The 15544-nt window shown below is 51.9% G+C and overlaps 4 protein-coding genes across 4 annotated transcripts; 2 read left to right on the top strand and 2 right to left on the bottom strand.

The window, feature by feature from the left end:
• Window positions 1-770: 770 nt before the first annotated feature.
• HER10_EVM0001552 (uncharacterized protein) lies at window positions 771-5075 on the top strand (the record flags this gene model as incomplete). The annotated part of the gene is made up of 10 exons (XM_035471296.1): window positions 771-1750; window positions 1805-2990; window positions 3048-3062; window positions 3149-3385; window positions 3505-3775; window positions 3832-4133; window positions 4195-4545; window positions 4621-4752; window positions 4807-4891; window positions 4960-5075. 10 exons carry the CDS (start codon window positions 771-773, stop codon window positions 5073-5075), a joined length of 3675 nt encoding a protein of 1224 aa, XP_035330435.1.
• A 1606-nt stretch (window positions 5076-6681) lies between these two features.
• On the top strand, window positions 6682-9614 carry HER10_EVM0006551 (serine endopeptidase; the record flags this gene model as incomplete). The annotated part of the gene is made up of 3 exons (XM_035476134.1): window positions 6682-6801; window positions 6860-7625; window positions 7705-9614. The coding sequence occupies 3 exons, from the start codon at window positions 6682-6684 to the stop codon at window positions 9612-9614; spliced, it is 2796 nt and encodes a 931-aa protein (XP_035330732.1).
• A 438-nt stretch (window positions 9615-10052) lies between these two features.
• HER10_EVM0006738 (uncharacterized protein) lies at window positions 10053-10960 on the bottom strand (the record flags this gene model as incomplete). Its single annotated transcript, XM_035476316.1, has 2 exons — window positions 10053-10081; window positions 10126-10960. The coding sequence occupies 2 exons, from the start codon at window positions 10958-10960 to the stop codon at window positions 10053-10055; spliced, it is 864 nt and encodes a 287-aa protein (XP_035330746.1).
• Window positions 10961-11688: 728 nt separating this feature from the next.
• HER10_EVM0004646 (uncharacterized protein) lies at window positions 11689-15235 on the bottom strand (the record flags this gene model as incomplete). The annotated part of the gene is made up of 6 exons (XM_035474282.1): window positions 11689-11880; window positions 12018-13041; window positions 13094-13139; window positions 13763-14309; window positions 14516-15073; window positions 15161-15235. The coding sequence occupies 6 exons, from the start codon at window positions 15233-15235 to the stop codon at window positions 11689-11691; spliced, it is 2442 nt and encodes an 813-aa protein (XP_035330615.1).
• Window positions 15236-15544: the final 309 nt, after the last annotated feature.

Genomic DNA, 15544 nt, shown 5'->3' with positions numbered 1-15544 from the left:
GACAATGCAATAATTTGAGACCGGACAAGCTGCACCTATTTCCAAAATAGGGCATGGTTGGGCGGGTTTGCATCGGGCTTCGGAGCTCCATGCATACGGACAGGGCACGATACGATGCGGGAGAGGTTGGAGCCAGATGCAAGGCGAAGTGAGGCGGGCAGAGGTTTTATGGCTGACAATCTCTGCCAACAAGTGCCGACGTCGAAGCTATCGCCTTGTCCGCCTCAAGCTGAACTCCGACAATACTCAAATCGAAAATGACCTTGCCCTGTGCCAATATCTCGCTTAGAATGCCCGCTCATTCGTCCACACTATATGTGGGAGCTCAATAGATAGTTTGTTACCGGCAGTCGATCAAACACCCGAGATATTAACTTGCAGTGGTACTTTTCAACCGGACTGACGTGCCCATGCAGGGAATATATGATGGCTGCAGTAATCAGTCAATATTGTCTACTGCGTAACGTCAACCTCAAATGGGAGTCATGTCGCAGCATCAATAGCCGCTGCATGAATTCTGCTGCTCGATGCTATGCGCCTCCCAGAGTAGAACCTAGCGAAGGGTGTAAAGGCTCTGCCATAGAATTTTACATATGTCTTGGGCTCTGACGATCTCGGGGACTCGACACTTCTTTTAATCAGCCAGGTCTCAGCCTGAGCCCGGGCCCATGTTATAACCATCTCCTTGGAAATCGATTCTACGTTCATCTGCCGAGCTTTCAGACCAAGCTCATGATTTTCCTATATTTCTATCAACATTGACTGCCAAGATGTTCGAACCCAACCCTTATACCGAGGCTTATGGCCCAGAATCTCACGATGCAGCTCATTCGACCGTCGATGAGTCCGATGACAATCCACCAGTCAGTAAACCAACTGAATACCAATCCTCGGATTCCAGGAGCAAACCAGGGGATGCAACTGATCAACTGAACGCGCCCTTGAGGCAGCTACTTTCGACAATGGCGAGTCATCCACCTCTTGTAGTCGAGGCCGACCTCAAAAAACTGCGCGAGATGATCAAAACGAATCAATTGCAAGTCAACATCCAAGATGACGACACGAAGATAGCACCGCTTCACATTGCGGCTGGATTTGGTCTCGTTGATGCCGTTGAAGAGCTGCTCAAGGCTGGCGCCAAGCTTGAGATTCAAGATTGCGAAGGCCGGACGCCTTTGATGACTGCCACGGAGAACGAGCAAGTAGAAATCATGGAACAATTTCTCACGGCTCAATCTGAGTATGACGGCGTCAAGTCTCAACTAGAGATAACAGACAACCTGGGGCGGACTCCTCTCTTGTCGGCCAGCATAAATAGCTTCCCCGAAGGTGTGAGACTATTGATCGATGCCGGTGCAGACTGCAACGCTCGAACTCTTGAGTCCAAATCAACGCCCCTGATCGCAGCTAGCAGCTGGGGCTACCGGAATGTTGTCGAGATGCTTCTCGACACCAGGAACCCCCATGGTCGCGCAGATGTCAACCTCCAAGATACTGAGGGATGTACTGCTTTACATGCAGCAATAATTAAAGAGCAGAACGAGATTGCCGAGTTACTCCTGTACGCGGAGGCGGATTTCGAAAGAAAGAATAAGAATGGACAGAATGCCTTGCATCTAGCAAGTAAAAGAGGCGACACGACTATCATCGGCCGGCTCATGCAACTGGGAGCTGCTGTAGATGAAATGGATAATAATTACGAAACACCGTTTAAGGTTACCATCAACTCTCTGCAACAGCTCCAAACTAAGTTGTCATTGGGTCAAAATGGTTCGGTTGGCTTGTCGGCGGAAGAAGCAAGCAGGGCAGAGCTGCAACGTGTCCAGCAAATTGATACGATACAGCTTCTAGTCGCGCATGGAGCTTTACCCCAAACCCGAACCTACGAAAACGAGACAGTGCTGCATCTTGCCCTAAAATGTGGCGAGCCCCTCTTTCTAAGAAAGATGTTAGAGAAGATGGATCTGGACGATCTGTTGACTCGAAATAAAGACGGCCAGACCCCACTATCCTCTGCTCTCCAACTTCAGGGCGAATGGAGGGAAATTGCGATCGGGATTTTTCTCGCATCGGACCAAGTGATGAAGGTTGTCGATAGTGACGAAGAATATCTATGGCGCAATGTTCTTGACTGGGCCGCGGACAATCAAATGTCACACCACTTTGTGCGCCTGGTCTTACAGCACAAGACTAGAATGGACACAACACTGCCATCTGAAAGTAGAGACTGGAGCGCAATCAGATGGGCAGCACACCATCAGCTTCCGGTACTACTACGACGGCTGGTTGTCAGCTCGCCTGGGGCTAATGAAGTTGAGAAGGCGCTGAAATCAGTCCTGGAATCGACCTCGAAACTGATAATGGACCCAAGCAGCAAGAAATTCATCGGCCAACTTCCTCTTGTGATCTGGCTTCTCATTACTGCTTCCAAGGGAAATGACGACCTGAAAAGAAGCGTGGGGGCAGTCTTAAGAACAATAGAAACCCGAACAACCACGCAGAAATCACGAAAGAAGGTCCCTAGAGATATTCAAAAAGCAAAGACAAACACACACCTCCACCAAGACCGAGTTGATGGCAAGGAAAAAGGAAATATGATCGTCTCAGAGCAGCAATCCGGCTCTCACGAGAAACCTTTCGACTTTGAGCAGTTAGAGACGCTGAAAATAATCCTCCGTGACCCCCCTTTCTCGCGGACACGTATTCATGAAGAGAAGGCTTCGTATCACACCTCAACACGGCTCAAGACCGAGAATTCATATCAAGACACCCTGAACAATTTTGACGCCAACATCGTGCAGTTCTTTGGGGCCAGCGGCATATCTAAAACATTTCAAGCTACGAGAAAAGTTCACGATGTCATTTACAGGACTGGCCCTGCACGGATCATGCAGGCAGAGACAGCAATACAAAACGCTGTCCACTATCGTGATGAATATTTCCACAACGTTGACTCAGACTTCACGTGGGTATATTTACCAGTGACCAACGTGAGTTTCGCTTTCGTAAAAGCTCAACTGATTCTTACTGATTGAAAAATACAATAGATGAGCTGGATGAACGTAAGTATAACGCTCAGAGATAATTTCTTGTATTCTCATGATAAGTCAGTATCTTAAGAGAAGAATAAAGCTGAATGACCTCACAGGACCTGCTGATGAGGATTTGCGATGATTCATTATATCTTGATACAAGCCAGTACTATGACATCAGGTCTTTTTTTGAAGACAGCTGGAGTGAAACACCGGACAGAACATCTAGGTCGAGGACGATGAGACCTCGAACTGTAATGAGACCGCGACCGAAACTGAGAGAGCTTAGAAAATCGTCATCCACCAATTTAGACGAGAACGAACCTGATTTTCTAGATGCGTCGGCGATTTATGTAAGAGACCAAGATTCACAGTGGTAAATCATGCTGAGATGTGGCGACAGATGCCCTATCTCTGCTTTTCGGTCAATCTAGATGGGAACCAAGATCTTTCCCCAGAAGGAGGAACAAAGAATGCGAGTTTACCACCAGACCAGTCGACTGGATCAATTGTTCACGAATCACCGACCCTTGACGAGTGGTATTACCATTTTGCAATGGACCGAAAGTCGAATGCAGAGAGACTTTATCGGAACAAGAGCCAGATCACCACCAGGTTCTTAGGAGAAAACCAGCTCCTGAGGCAAAACGAACACAACGAGGGAGAGTCCGCGAGTTCTTGCCCCTCGAGTGAGTTGGCTCTCATACGTGTCAATCAAAAATGGATTTGGACCATTGGCAATAGTGAGTTAAAGGGCTTATAGCTCTCTACGTACTTTCACTGAAAAAGACCCCTTCAGGATGGCTCATCACCGCAAATTCTTGCTCGCTTGGCGAGAACGATGGCGGGCTAGTACAAGAAATTCTTGATCAGGTTGGCAAGCAAACAGATCACGGAGGTCGCAAGCTTCAACCAAGATCAGTAGCGGGAATGAGCCAAATGATCATCGACCATTGCATCGGCTCCTATGAGAGACTTTCTGAGCTGCCAAGGCCATCAAAGACACCTTCTAAAGAGGCTGATCCGTCTGAGAATCAAATACCTATGGTTGGACGAGAATTGTCCATCAGACAAATCTACTCTCATTATTTAACCTGGATTGTACTGTGCAGCCCTTTATTAGAATGTTTTTACCAGTCTGGCATTACTAACGATGTGATAGGAGAGAAATGAAACATCACTATTTCAAGCCGTTCAGAAGCAGCGATTCAACCGCCTGCGCGATCTGATACAACGAAAGCCTAATGCCTCTGACACACAGTCGGAAATTGCTCGCAAGGCCTCGCCTCAGACCTCATACGAAAGCGATTTTGCTATCCTAGAGGCATATAGCCTGTACAGCAAAATCAAGGATGTCCGCGACGAATTGAACATTCTCAAATCAGTTGCGTACTACCAAAAACTTGTTCAATTGCAGCTGCACTTGACTGAGAGAGGCGGAGAGCGTTCTGCGGCCCATGTGTTACAGAATATTCGCGAGTTGAATTTTGTTGCGGATAGGATCCAATCGGCGGTAAGTTCAACACCAGGCCTAAGTAACTGAGACGCTACATTGCTCCCCAATTATTGACCGTGGATGAGTGAAAAGGTCAACATGACGCTTTCACTTCAACAAAGCGAAATGGCCAACGAGAACACTATCATAGTGAATTCCCAAGCGAAGCTGGCTGGAAGGCAAGCAAGTGTCCTTTTTGTGTTTACTTTTGCCACTATTGTTTTTGTAAGTCCCACTTCACAAGAAGGATGGCTTCCGTACACCGACTAGCTTGTCAAGCTTCCACTATCTTTCCTCTCGTCTCTCTTTGCCCTAGATGTCTCTAGCTTTCTCCAAACGCCTGTATGGGCTTTTGCCGTGATATGTAAGTCAGTTCGTCTTGATATAGCTTCTTGCACGTGCACTCGATAACTCACAAATCATAAAATCCAGTTTTGGTTTCTGCAGTAGTTTCTGCAATCGTAGGATTCGGTGCCTTCTATCTTGCCAATTACATAGACCCCCGAGTAGAGAGAAAAAGGACAACAGAGACCCTACCTAAGACCTAGCCTAAGTCTGGGTCCACTTCTCGGTATGAGTCGGGACATGAGCCTCACTCTCAACGTGAGATTCAGCTTGGAGCCCGGCGTGGGGGCCGCCGTAAGCCTTGGGGACATCTTTCGGATCAGAACAGCATGTGTTGATGGGAGACAGTGATTTGGCCCCTAGGTTATGTTGGCCACCTGCGACCTTCGACCTCTCTGGCTGGGGCCGTCGCCTGAGCCGATTCGCTTATAATTTCGTAGTAGTAGACATTTTCTTTAGAGTTACAGGTAAATTGGGCTAATCATGCCGAATGAGCGTGGAGAACTCCCTTTTCTACATCTGATAGTGTCAGGATCATCCGCCAACGCTGGCTGCATTGTTGGTGGCGGCACATGCAACATATCCTCACACAGTCATTCTAGACATCCGGAACGGACTGGCCTTCAGTATCAAAGGGAGAAAAGCGACCTTTACTTATTCGTGTTAGTTAGTTTGTCAAGCTTCCTCCATCTTTACTCCTGTCTTTCTTCGCCCTAGATATCTCTACAATGCCCCCAAGGCCTAAACAGGCTATTGTGCCACTATGCGAGTCTCTTGCTCATAGTTGGCCCTTTGATGAATTCAATTACTAAGACGTAAGAACACAGCTGTAGTAAGCATTAAGATTTCTATAGCAGTGGGGGTAGTTAGTCTCTACGCAGAGGATATCAGGATAAATGTCGTCGTAATGTGGATAAAGTAGGAATCAAAGTCCAGCTTAAACTACGGCGTGAGGCTCGGCATAAGGCCCGATGTGAAGCTCAGCGTGAGGCTCAGCTCCAGGCCCAGTGTATGCCCAAGAGTCGTCTTCAGGATGAGAATATCATGTACTAATTATAAGTAATTGTCTTTTAGAACCTCTGTGATAGACAAAGGTCCCGTATGCTTGATGATCGCCTTCAATCTCTCTGGCCTGCGCCCATCTTCAAAGGCAATTTCGCCCACAATCCCTTGGTACTAGGTGTTACTATGGCAATCCATACATTGGATTAATGGACTGCACGAATTCAGATTATAGCGCGACCTCCGAGTTATTGTACTATTCATATGTGACTGTGTGCGATTTCCGTCATCACACTAGTGGACGCTCTCGAGAATGCGTACACTAGCAAAGCTATCTTGACGAGGCAGCAAGCCTGGTCCCCTGGAAGGCGCACGGTATCAATGCTGAGAGAGTAGCCTAGTCGCAAGGCTTTTGTAGGATTGTTGAATGGTCTCATGGCGTAGGTACCTATCAACACCCATCTGGAGCGCGGCACGCGTGGCATGCGCGGGTGCAAAGGTAAGCCGGGAAGATCGGCCCACGAAGCTCGGTATCGGATCAAATCCTTACTCACTTTCAAGAGATCGCGAGGTGCCAAGCTGTTTTAAGAAGGAGAACAAGAATCCTGATTATTGTAATCTATCTAGAGTTCGACCTAGCGATCTGATGTCGGCCTGTTCGGATGGATATGCTACCTTTGCGAAGCCTAAACCCACCTATAAGATCCTTAGTATATAAAACCTCACTGAGCATTTTTATCAGATACGTGTATGGTAAACTATTGTCAATGTCGAAGTCCTTAACTTTTACCCACTCGCTTGCGCATCATGCCCTGCATTCGACATCTCGGACTCATCTTTGCAGGCTTCACCGCTGCACTTGTCCCATTACCTGCAGGTGGGAACCCTCGTAATAGCTATGTCATTGAATATGGCACGACGGAGAGCGTGCGGTACCTTGGCTGTGGGACATTCCATGACTGAAGGCGCTAACATATGGCAATAGTCTGAAGGTATGCCATTGACCATCGAGAATGGACTTCGAGGATACGGTTTCCACTGCTCCATCAGTAGTTTCCGCGAGTACAACTCGAACATTCTTCACGGAGCCTCTTTCTCATTGGAATGCGGCGAAGGAGTGGTCCAACTCCACCAACCATCCCTAAATACTATCGCTCTTGTCACTGATGCCCAGAATATATGGCGCCTTCCCTCCCAAGGGGGTTTAGTCGAAGACCAAAGAACGTTGAAGCAACAGCAACTCTCACCTGGTCAGCGAAAGTCTCTGGAGAAAAACGATGTTGAGCGCAGAAGCGCTGTGCTAGCCAACCTCGAAAGTACCAGTATCGCCTCGAAGTCCGCGCTGCTCCGGGCTTCGCATGAGGACACTGGCGTCTTGCGCTTACACGAAGAGAATATAACTGGCGCAAACGTCCGCGTTGCCATCATGGACGCTGCGATTGACGTGACTGCACCCGGCCTGACCGAGACGAACATCGCGTACACTACCAACTTGCGGACCGGCGCCAATAATTCAGCCGGGAGCTGCGACCCGCACGGCACCGGGAATCTCGGCATAGCCGGTGGGAAGGGCGACCCGCTATGGGGCTATACCGGTGTCGCACCGGATGCTATCTTTGAAGCCATCGCTAACTCTGACTGCGTCAACCCCATTAACGGGGACGACCAGGTGAATGACTTCCTTCACATGTACGAGAGGCATCTGGACATCATTTCCATTCCTTACAGCTACGAGTTGGAATACCCTGAAGGTAAGTGGTGCTTGTTCTGTGTTGTTCGGCAACTTTTGCCTACGGATCGACCGCGTTCACTTGCTGACTCTGGGGCTAGCCCCTTGGCCCGCTCTGATAGAGCGTATGTTCAATAACGGTACTCTCGTAACTACTGTTGCCGGCAACACCGGTCCAGGGTTATATTCGATCAGAGCCCCCACGGCCAGTCGTGGCGGCATGGCTATCGGTACCTACGACACTTCCCTCGTCCCGGTCTACACATGGCAAGGAAATTGGACAGCAGGCGGCGAGACTGGCCTAGTGTTTTATCACCCGAGTGACCCCACCGATACGCAAATGTTCGACCTGCCCGCCCAGATCAACTTGACATTGTGGTGGCCTGGCGCTGTCGACCCTGCAGCTCTTGAGGGACCCCAAGATATTGTGTCTCCTTGCCGACCTCTTCCAGCCGGCGCAAAGCCGCCCTCAGATCCGGCAACAACGATACTTCTCCAGTCTAGATACGAATGTTGGAGCGACCCCGATGACGCGTCTTTGGATATCACCGCCAAGTACGGAATACCCTATGTCATGGGTTACGCCCCCAACTACGCCGTTCACGCACTCAGCATCCCCCGCATGGGTAGCACAAACCTGACCCCTTCCGTACGCGCAGCAGTCAACATCCGTTTCGACGAAGCCTCAAGACTCACATCGCTACTCGCAAAACACGGCCGCGTCGATCTCTCCCTGACGGGCGATCCATCTTCAGCCAATATGAACCTCAGCTTCATCCCGAACAACCAGACGGGTCTCACGCCGTCGTCCTGGACAACATGGGGGCCGGCTTTGGATACACACATGGGCGTCGCCGTTCTCGGACCGTCGCAGTACGTCGCCATGCCGTTTCCTGCACGTCTCGGCGGCCTCGGCGTATGGGCCGGAACCAGCTTCTCAACCCCGTACCTGGGTGGCGTCGCTGCCCTCGTGAAGTCTGCTCATCCCGAGTGGTCGCCGCGCCAGATCCGCAATGCCATCGTGGCCACTGCACATCCTGTTGATTATAACGACGGTATTCCGAACTTCAAGGTTCATGCTATCAAAGCCCCGGTTCAGCAGCAAGGCGGTGGAAGGGTCGATGCCTGGAGTGCTGTGCGGAGCGTCACGACGGTCAACGTGACGGATCTTGCTTTCAATGACACCGACCACAGGCCACCGTTCCTAAGTTTCACCCTCGCCAACACGGGTATCGAGGAGCTCTCATATCAACTGGATCATCTACCAGCGGGGTCAGGTTACGTGATCGATCCTGCAAACCCTTACAACTTCTCCTTGCCGAATATTAGCGATGCCTACGCCAGCCTGTCAATTTCTCCCACATCTCTGACGTTGAAGGGCGGTGAATTTGCGCCTGTGGCGATATCGATCCTCTCTGAACCTGACTTGTCTGATGCCGCAGCTCGACTGTCTTTTTTCGGCGGTTACGTATCAGTCCAGTCATCAGCTTCTGAGGCGAATCTTCTGACTGTGCCTTACACTGGTTATGGAGGATCCCTGCTCAACTTACCCATCATTGATCGGACGCAGACCAAATTGATTGGAGTCAGGCTGTCGGGTTTCGCGTTCATCGATGTTGAGCCCGGAAGGATATTCAATGCCACATACAACGCCAGCGTCGGCATCAACGAGAACCCCATCACCTATCTTGACGATATATATCCCGGATTCGCCTTCCAGCAAGTTGTGAGGAGCAGGCTAGTGACGTATTCCATGGTGAATACCAAGACTGGCGAAGCGCCATTCCACAACGACACCGTCGGAACAGACGCGGAGCCAATGACTGCGGCTTGGTTCTGGGGCGGCTCCGAGAACAACAGGACATTTGTGCCGGCTGGAACATATGTCTGGGAGGTACTCGCGCTACGGATGAACGGTGACCGTGAAAACCCAACACATTTTGAATTCTGGAGGTCAGACGAATGGAGCTTGGCTTACAGTCTGAACAGTACTGGCTTGCCTTCGGTGTGATGCCTCTATCGGGCAACGGTTATACGAGCAGAGCCTCGTGGACCGACTTCTTCTCTTGACAGCAGCCTTGACTTGGAACCTTTGCTCCTTTATTCCATCTACAATATTAGAGAGGTCGAGCTCCGAGGTAAGAATGCGTATGTGGTTCTTGAGAGCCGTCTGGAGCGGGAAGACTGACGGCCGAGTGGGCTTGAAGGGACGGAGGCGAGACTGAAGTCGGCGTGGAGCTCACAGCCGCAAGGTCTCGGCATATGTAAAAGCCAAAAATGACAAAGGCCGCTTTGCTATGAACAACAGGCATCATAGTCTTCCTCAAGACAATATGCTCTCACGAACCTGACCTCGGGCATACTAAAAAGCGCCTCCCTTACGAACCCATCTTCAACATCCAGCGCGGTCGCCTTTGCAACCTGTAACTTCATCTCTGAGGCTCCCATGTCACTCGTAACTCTCACTCCGTCTTCCTCCTGATAGATCTTCTCCCCACCATCGACACTATTTGCCGGTATACCTGCCATAATAGCCCAAGCCATAACCCACCCCCTCGCAACCTCACTCGCCCACGTCCCACTCAACCTCCTCATCCACTTCTCGTCCCTCACAGCCCTACCAACCCTCTCCGTCCCGCTCCTCGCCCAGAGCTCCAGATCAAACTCCAAAAACACCGGGTTCCGCCATCCGGAGCCCAGCACGCTCTTCACACGCGCAATCTCATCCGCGTCCTCCAGATCCGTGACAACGATCGTAGTCTCAACCTCGCCTCTGCCGCTACCGCCGCCGCCGCCAAACATACGTCTCACGGCATCACGGCCATGCGTACTACACCGCACACCCAACGCATCAAACTTCAAACTCACGCGCTTCACCAGCGCCGCGCGTTCGAAGAGGCGGGCATACCACTCCGCCTCAGCGCGACCAACGAGTACATACCTCGCCCTCTGTACGAGTTCTCCAACGCCCCGCGGTTGGTCACCCTCGACGTCAACCCAGCTATCCAACTCCAGCACATCGCGATCCCCATCAAACCAATAACACCGCGTCCTCCCCCCCTTGCTTATCTCACCCCCCTCGTACGTGAGTCTCGCTAGCGCACCATGCTTCGTCGCCACGGCCCGCGACTCACGACACGCTCCGGCGATGGCGGGCGGTCGTAACAGCGGCGGTGGGGATACTGACTTATGTGACTTCGTCTTCTTCCCGTCCCGTGCGTCTAGACGCAGAACCCGTGAGGGAATGGCGACGAGGGACCAGACCCGGAGTCGTAGTTCGGGAGGCAGCTGGCGGAATTGCGGAAAGGTTGGGTGTTGAGGCGGCTGCGTATTGTGGTGGGAGAGCATCGTCTCCATTGTGGCTAGGCGCGCTTCTAATGCCGTCTGAGATTCTGCGATTCTCTCTAGCAGGTGAAGAGTTCGCTCCTGAAAGGTTCTGGATTCCATATTGTTTGAAATGAACTGTGAAATCGAAAATGGGTCTCTTGTTGTGTGAGACAAACTCTACCTGTTCAGCTGTCGACTTCACAGTTGATTAACAAAGTAGGATACGCGTGGCTCGTGAGAACTTCCACCGGCGACGTCTCTAATAAGAACATTACAGGTCATAGCCTCAAAACTTCACCGCCCGAGGCCGGAAACTGCGGGAAGTCCATCCTTTTTACACCACCTCAACCATCTGAACATCCGAACACAATTAGAACCGTATTCGCATCACTCCCCGCCTCAAAAAGTCTTGGCTTTTCCTTCCAGCGGCCGACCTGCACTTCGTCTGGTGTTGACTGTGCGGTTTGTCAGTCTGCAAAAGCATGCAAGTCTCGTAGGTAAGCATCTTGGTAAGCGTTGTAAGCAAGTCCGGTCCCCGACTGTGCATGCCAGTGCGGAGACTTGGTTCATTGAACCGACAGGGGTGTAATCGGCTAGGATGGCTCCAATTGGGCAAGTCCGTTTTCGGGGACCACACGGACGGGAATGAGGCTTGCACAGTAATACATGACAATCCTATGCTAAGGCACCTTATGCTCCGTAGGCTCATTGGCTCGGAGGATCATCATGAAGCTCTGCTTTTTATTTTGTGTGTGGTTTTACAACTTAAAGTCGGCATTGTTCTTCTCCCAGCCCCTTGGAGTCTCCTCTAGATCGGCCACCTTATCAACGAGCCTCACCTTGAGGTTCCGGTTCCGCTCCGTGCACAGTTCGTAGGTTGTGCTGAGGTTGAACAAGAGAGTGTGCGATGAGTAGCCGGATCCGACCATGTCCTCAAAAATGGCTCGTGCCTGATGTACGCCTGGTTGTCAGCCGTCTTTGTCATACTTGAGTTTTCACGAAATGTGTGTCATGAAATGAGTCCACAAGTAACAACACGAGAACGAGGGAAAAGACCCGAGAAGGAAAAGCACGTTCTGCCACTCACCTCTGTCAACTTGCCAGTGTAAAGAAGACACACCGCCATGTTGACACCAACCATCTCATCCGCAACTTCCTCCCTCAGCCCTCTCCAGGTCGCAAGCGCCGCCTCGTACTCCCCATCAGCCATCTGACAAAGCGCGCCCACAACCGTCTCAGCATGCTTTCCCTCCTCTCCAGAATCATCCCCTCGCATGACGCAGCGCCTCGCCGCGTCCGCATCCCCCAAGTGAAGCCAAAGCAGAGCCCTCGAAAGTGCCATCTTGCCGTCCCCGCGGTCCTTGAGCGTAGCCAAGTGCTGCGCCGCGCCAGCGGGGTCATCCATCTCCACCAGCGCGCCCGCGACAGCAACGCCCAAATCCTGTAGCCGCGCCTTCCAGAGTTCCCTCGCCGAGTTATCGTGCCGCGCCGTCGCCTTGCTGATCTGCTCGCGCGCCTCCCGCGCCAGGTCGTGGTAGCTCATGACGGACCTGCGCGGGTCGCTGAATCCGAGAGCCTGTAGCCGTACGTTGAGCACGCGCAGCTCCCAGGGCACCAAGTGCTCGCCCGTGGTCTCGTCAATGTAGACGCCTGCGTTCAAATCTTCCAGTGCCCTCACCTCCTGCGCCGCCACCGCCGTCGCGTCGATGAGTGTCAGGCACGCCAGCCGCGTGTACAGCAGGCTAAAGATCCTCTGGTGGTCCGACGGTGAGACCCGCGGCCGGTCCGGGCTGCCCGTGGCCGTGAGCTCCTGGACCGCGGCGATGGCAGCGGCGCGGAAGTGGCCCTTTGCCAGCAGGTCTTCGAGCGGAGCATCGGCTGGCGGCTGTTTGGACGAGTTCCTGAATGCGACCGGGACGTTGACCGGTTGGACGGTGTGGTAGATCTCGGGCCGCAGGAGGAAGCCAAAGTCCTTTGTGACAGTCGTCTTCACGGGAGGTGCTGCGGGTGAGTGAGGCAGCGCTGGCGAGCGTTGTCCTGATATCGGGCGTTGCTGCGTCGTGTCTTCTGTGGCGGCGGCTTTTGGCGACAACGGGTCATTTAGAGGAGTGCTTAACGCCTGTTAGAGGAGACGAACATGGCGAGGTGCGAAGTGAAACTCACTCGTCTAGGTCGAGCGGACCCTTAGTCGAGGACCGTGGACGAACAGCTATACGAAACGTATTAGTGAAGATTCGGTGACACTCCGTCCCTCATTCTCAGTCTCATTCATGAGCTATGGGCCATAGCTTCTGCCAGGGCCAGAGTGATGATATACACCTAGAGTGAGAAGAAAGCGGGCTCTAGAGTTGGAGGAAGTTTTAACATGGTGGTTGATGAGCTCTTACGCCTAGTCACTGATATGTTTCGTCCGTGCCCGCGATTTATTGGAGGTTGAGACATCGTATTGAAGGTTGAAGGGGGTCTCAAAAGTGTTGTTGAAGAGAACATACAGCAGCACTTTGGACCTGGATGAAGCTCAGCAGGTGTCGAAGCTAGTTGGTCTGTGCTGCGGTCGCTGAGAAGCTGGGCCTGGAGAACCCCCCTTTATGCGATTAAGGGGCACAGGTAGCCAGGAAGCAAGAACATGGCTATCTCTAATCAAGTACTTCATATGCACAACATTCTTCGTTGCAGTATTTCACCAATAATCTCACAAATCTCACATCTCATATCTGACAGCTTATGGTGGCAAAGGACTTCTATTAGCCGGCAGTGATATCTAAACCGAAAAGGCAGAGCTTTTGACCATTCCCAATATCTCAAGTTTCCATCAGATATTCGTTCTCTAACCCTTGGCAGCACCGGCCTTGATGAGCAAGATGTCTCCGTCTTCCACAACGTAGTCCTTGCCCTTCGTCATAACCTTGCCCTTGGCCTTGACCTCGGCTTCAGTGCCGAGCTCCTTGAGCGTGGTGAAGTTGTAGACGAGGACTTGAATAAAGGTCTTTTCAAAGTCAGTGTGAATGACACCGGCAGCCTGGGGCGCCTTGGTGCCGTTGCGGAGAGTCCACTGGCGGACTTCGTCCGTACCGGTGGTGAAGAAGCTGCCAAGGTTGAGGACCTTGCGCATCTGAAGAACGATCTTGGGCAGAGCGGACTCGGCACCAACGTTCTTCTGCTCCTCCTTGGACTCGGCCTCAGTCTCGTAGCGTGTCAGACGCTCCTCGAAAGAGACGGAGATGGGGATGATGGGGTCGCCTTGGGCGTGCTCCTTGACCCACTCGGCAACCTTGGGAAGGTACTTGTTCTTCTTGCGAATGAAGTCCTTCTCCGAGAGGTTGACCAAGTAGACGACGGGCTTGGCGGTAAGGAGGAACAAGGGGTTGATAACCTCGATCTGTTGGTTTTGTCAGAAACAGTTCCTTCTCATAGTGTTTTGCGATGAAATTGTATGAGGGGAGTTGTGTCAAATCAGAATGGGTTTTTTGTCTCAATATGCCATAGCATTCGAAGAGCTGGGTTTATAGTTCGGATCTTAGATCCTTTGTCATCATGTGACGATAGGCGTGAGATGAGGAAAAGAAATGCAGTTGTCAGTCTTACCTCCTTAGGGCCCCAGGTACCCTTGCGGACTTCATTGCCGTCCTTCAAGTGCTGAAGGATCTTCTCAATGGTAGCCTGCTCCTCCATGGCCTTCTTGTGCTCAAGGCCCTTGCCACCAGAGCGAGTCTTCTTCTTCTGGTTCTCGAGGGCCTTCTCGGTGAACTCGATATCCTTCAACCGCAGCTCGTCGCTGATGATGTCGAGATCACGGGTAGGGTTGACGTCACCCTCGACGTGGATAATCTCGGCATCGTCGAAGCAACGAACGACCTGGAAGATGGCATCGACGGCGCGAATGTGCGACAAGAAGGCGTTACCGAGACCGGCACCAGTGGAGGCACCTCTCGTCAGACCAGCGATATCGTACACCGTAAGGTTGGCAGGCACGCGCGACTTTGGGTTGTACTTTTCGCAAAGCCAATCATAGCGCTCATCGGGTACAATGACACGTGCCTCCTCAGGGTCGATGGTGGCGTAGGGGAAGTTGGCCGGGTTTCCCAGGTTGCACTTGGTAATGGCCTGGAAGAGGGTGGACTTTCCAACGTTTGCAAGGCCAACCTGAAGAGAAGAGAAGGGGGGTCAGCCTGATCCCGGACAGGTTCTAAGGCCAAGGCGGAAAGCGAAGGCTCAAGGCGCAGCACCCACAATTCCACTCTTCAGGTTGTTACCGGGCCTGCCCAGGAGGATCTTCTCCTCGACGACTTGCTTCTTGGGAGGCATTGTGCGTCTTGATTTTGCGTAGTGACGTGTGGTGGTGTAGAGTAGAGTGCAGTGAAGCACTTGAGCTTGGCGAAAGGCAGAGCTAGCTGCGCGGGGTAGCAAAGAGGGAGATTTAGAAGTGAAGGAAGAAGGGAGGAGGATGAAGGACGTCGTTTTGGCGACTCTTGGCTGTGTGACCAGCCCTCAATCACGCGGATTTGCCCGACGACTCAGAGAGCAGAGCGGTAGAGAGAGAAGAGAGTAGAAAGAGGAAGAGAAACCTCGGAGATTGTTTGATCGAGAAGAAAAAGCTTTCGCGACAGAGGTGTT

The sequence above is a fragment of the Colletotrichum scovillei genome (assembly GCF_011075155.1).
Source record: "Colletotrichum scovillei strain TJNH1 chromosome Unknown Contig00008, whole genome shotgun sequence".
NCBI lineage: Eukaryota > Fungi > Ascomycota > Sordariomycetes > Glomerellales > Glomerellaceae > Colletotrichum > Colletotrichum scovillei.
The sequence above is the reverse complement of the archived record's forward strand: the minus strand, read 5'-3'. Positions and strand labels throughout refer to the sequence as shown.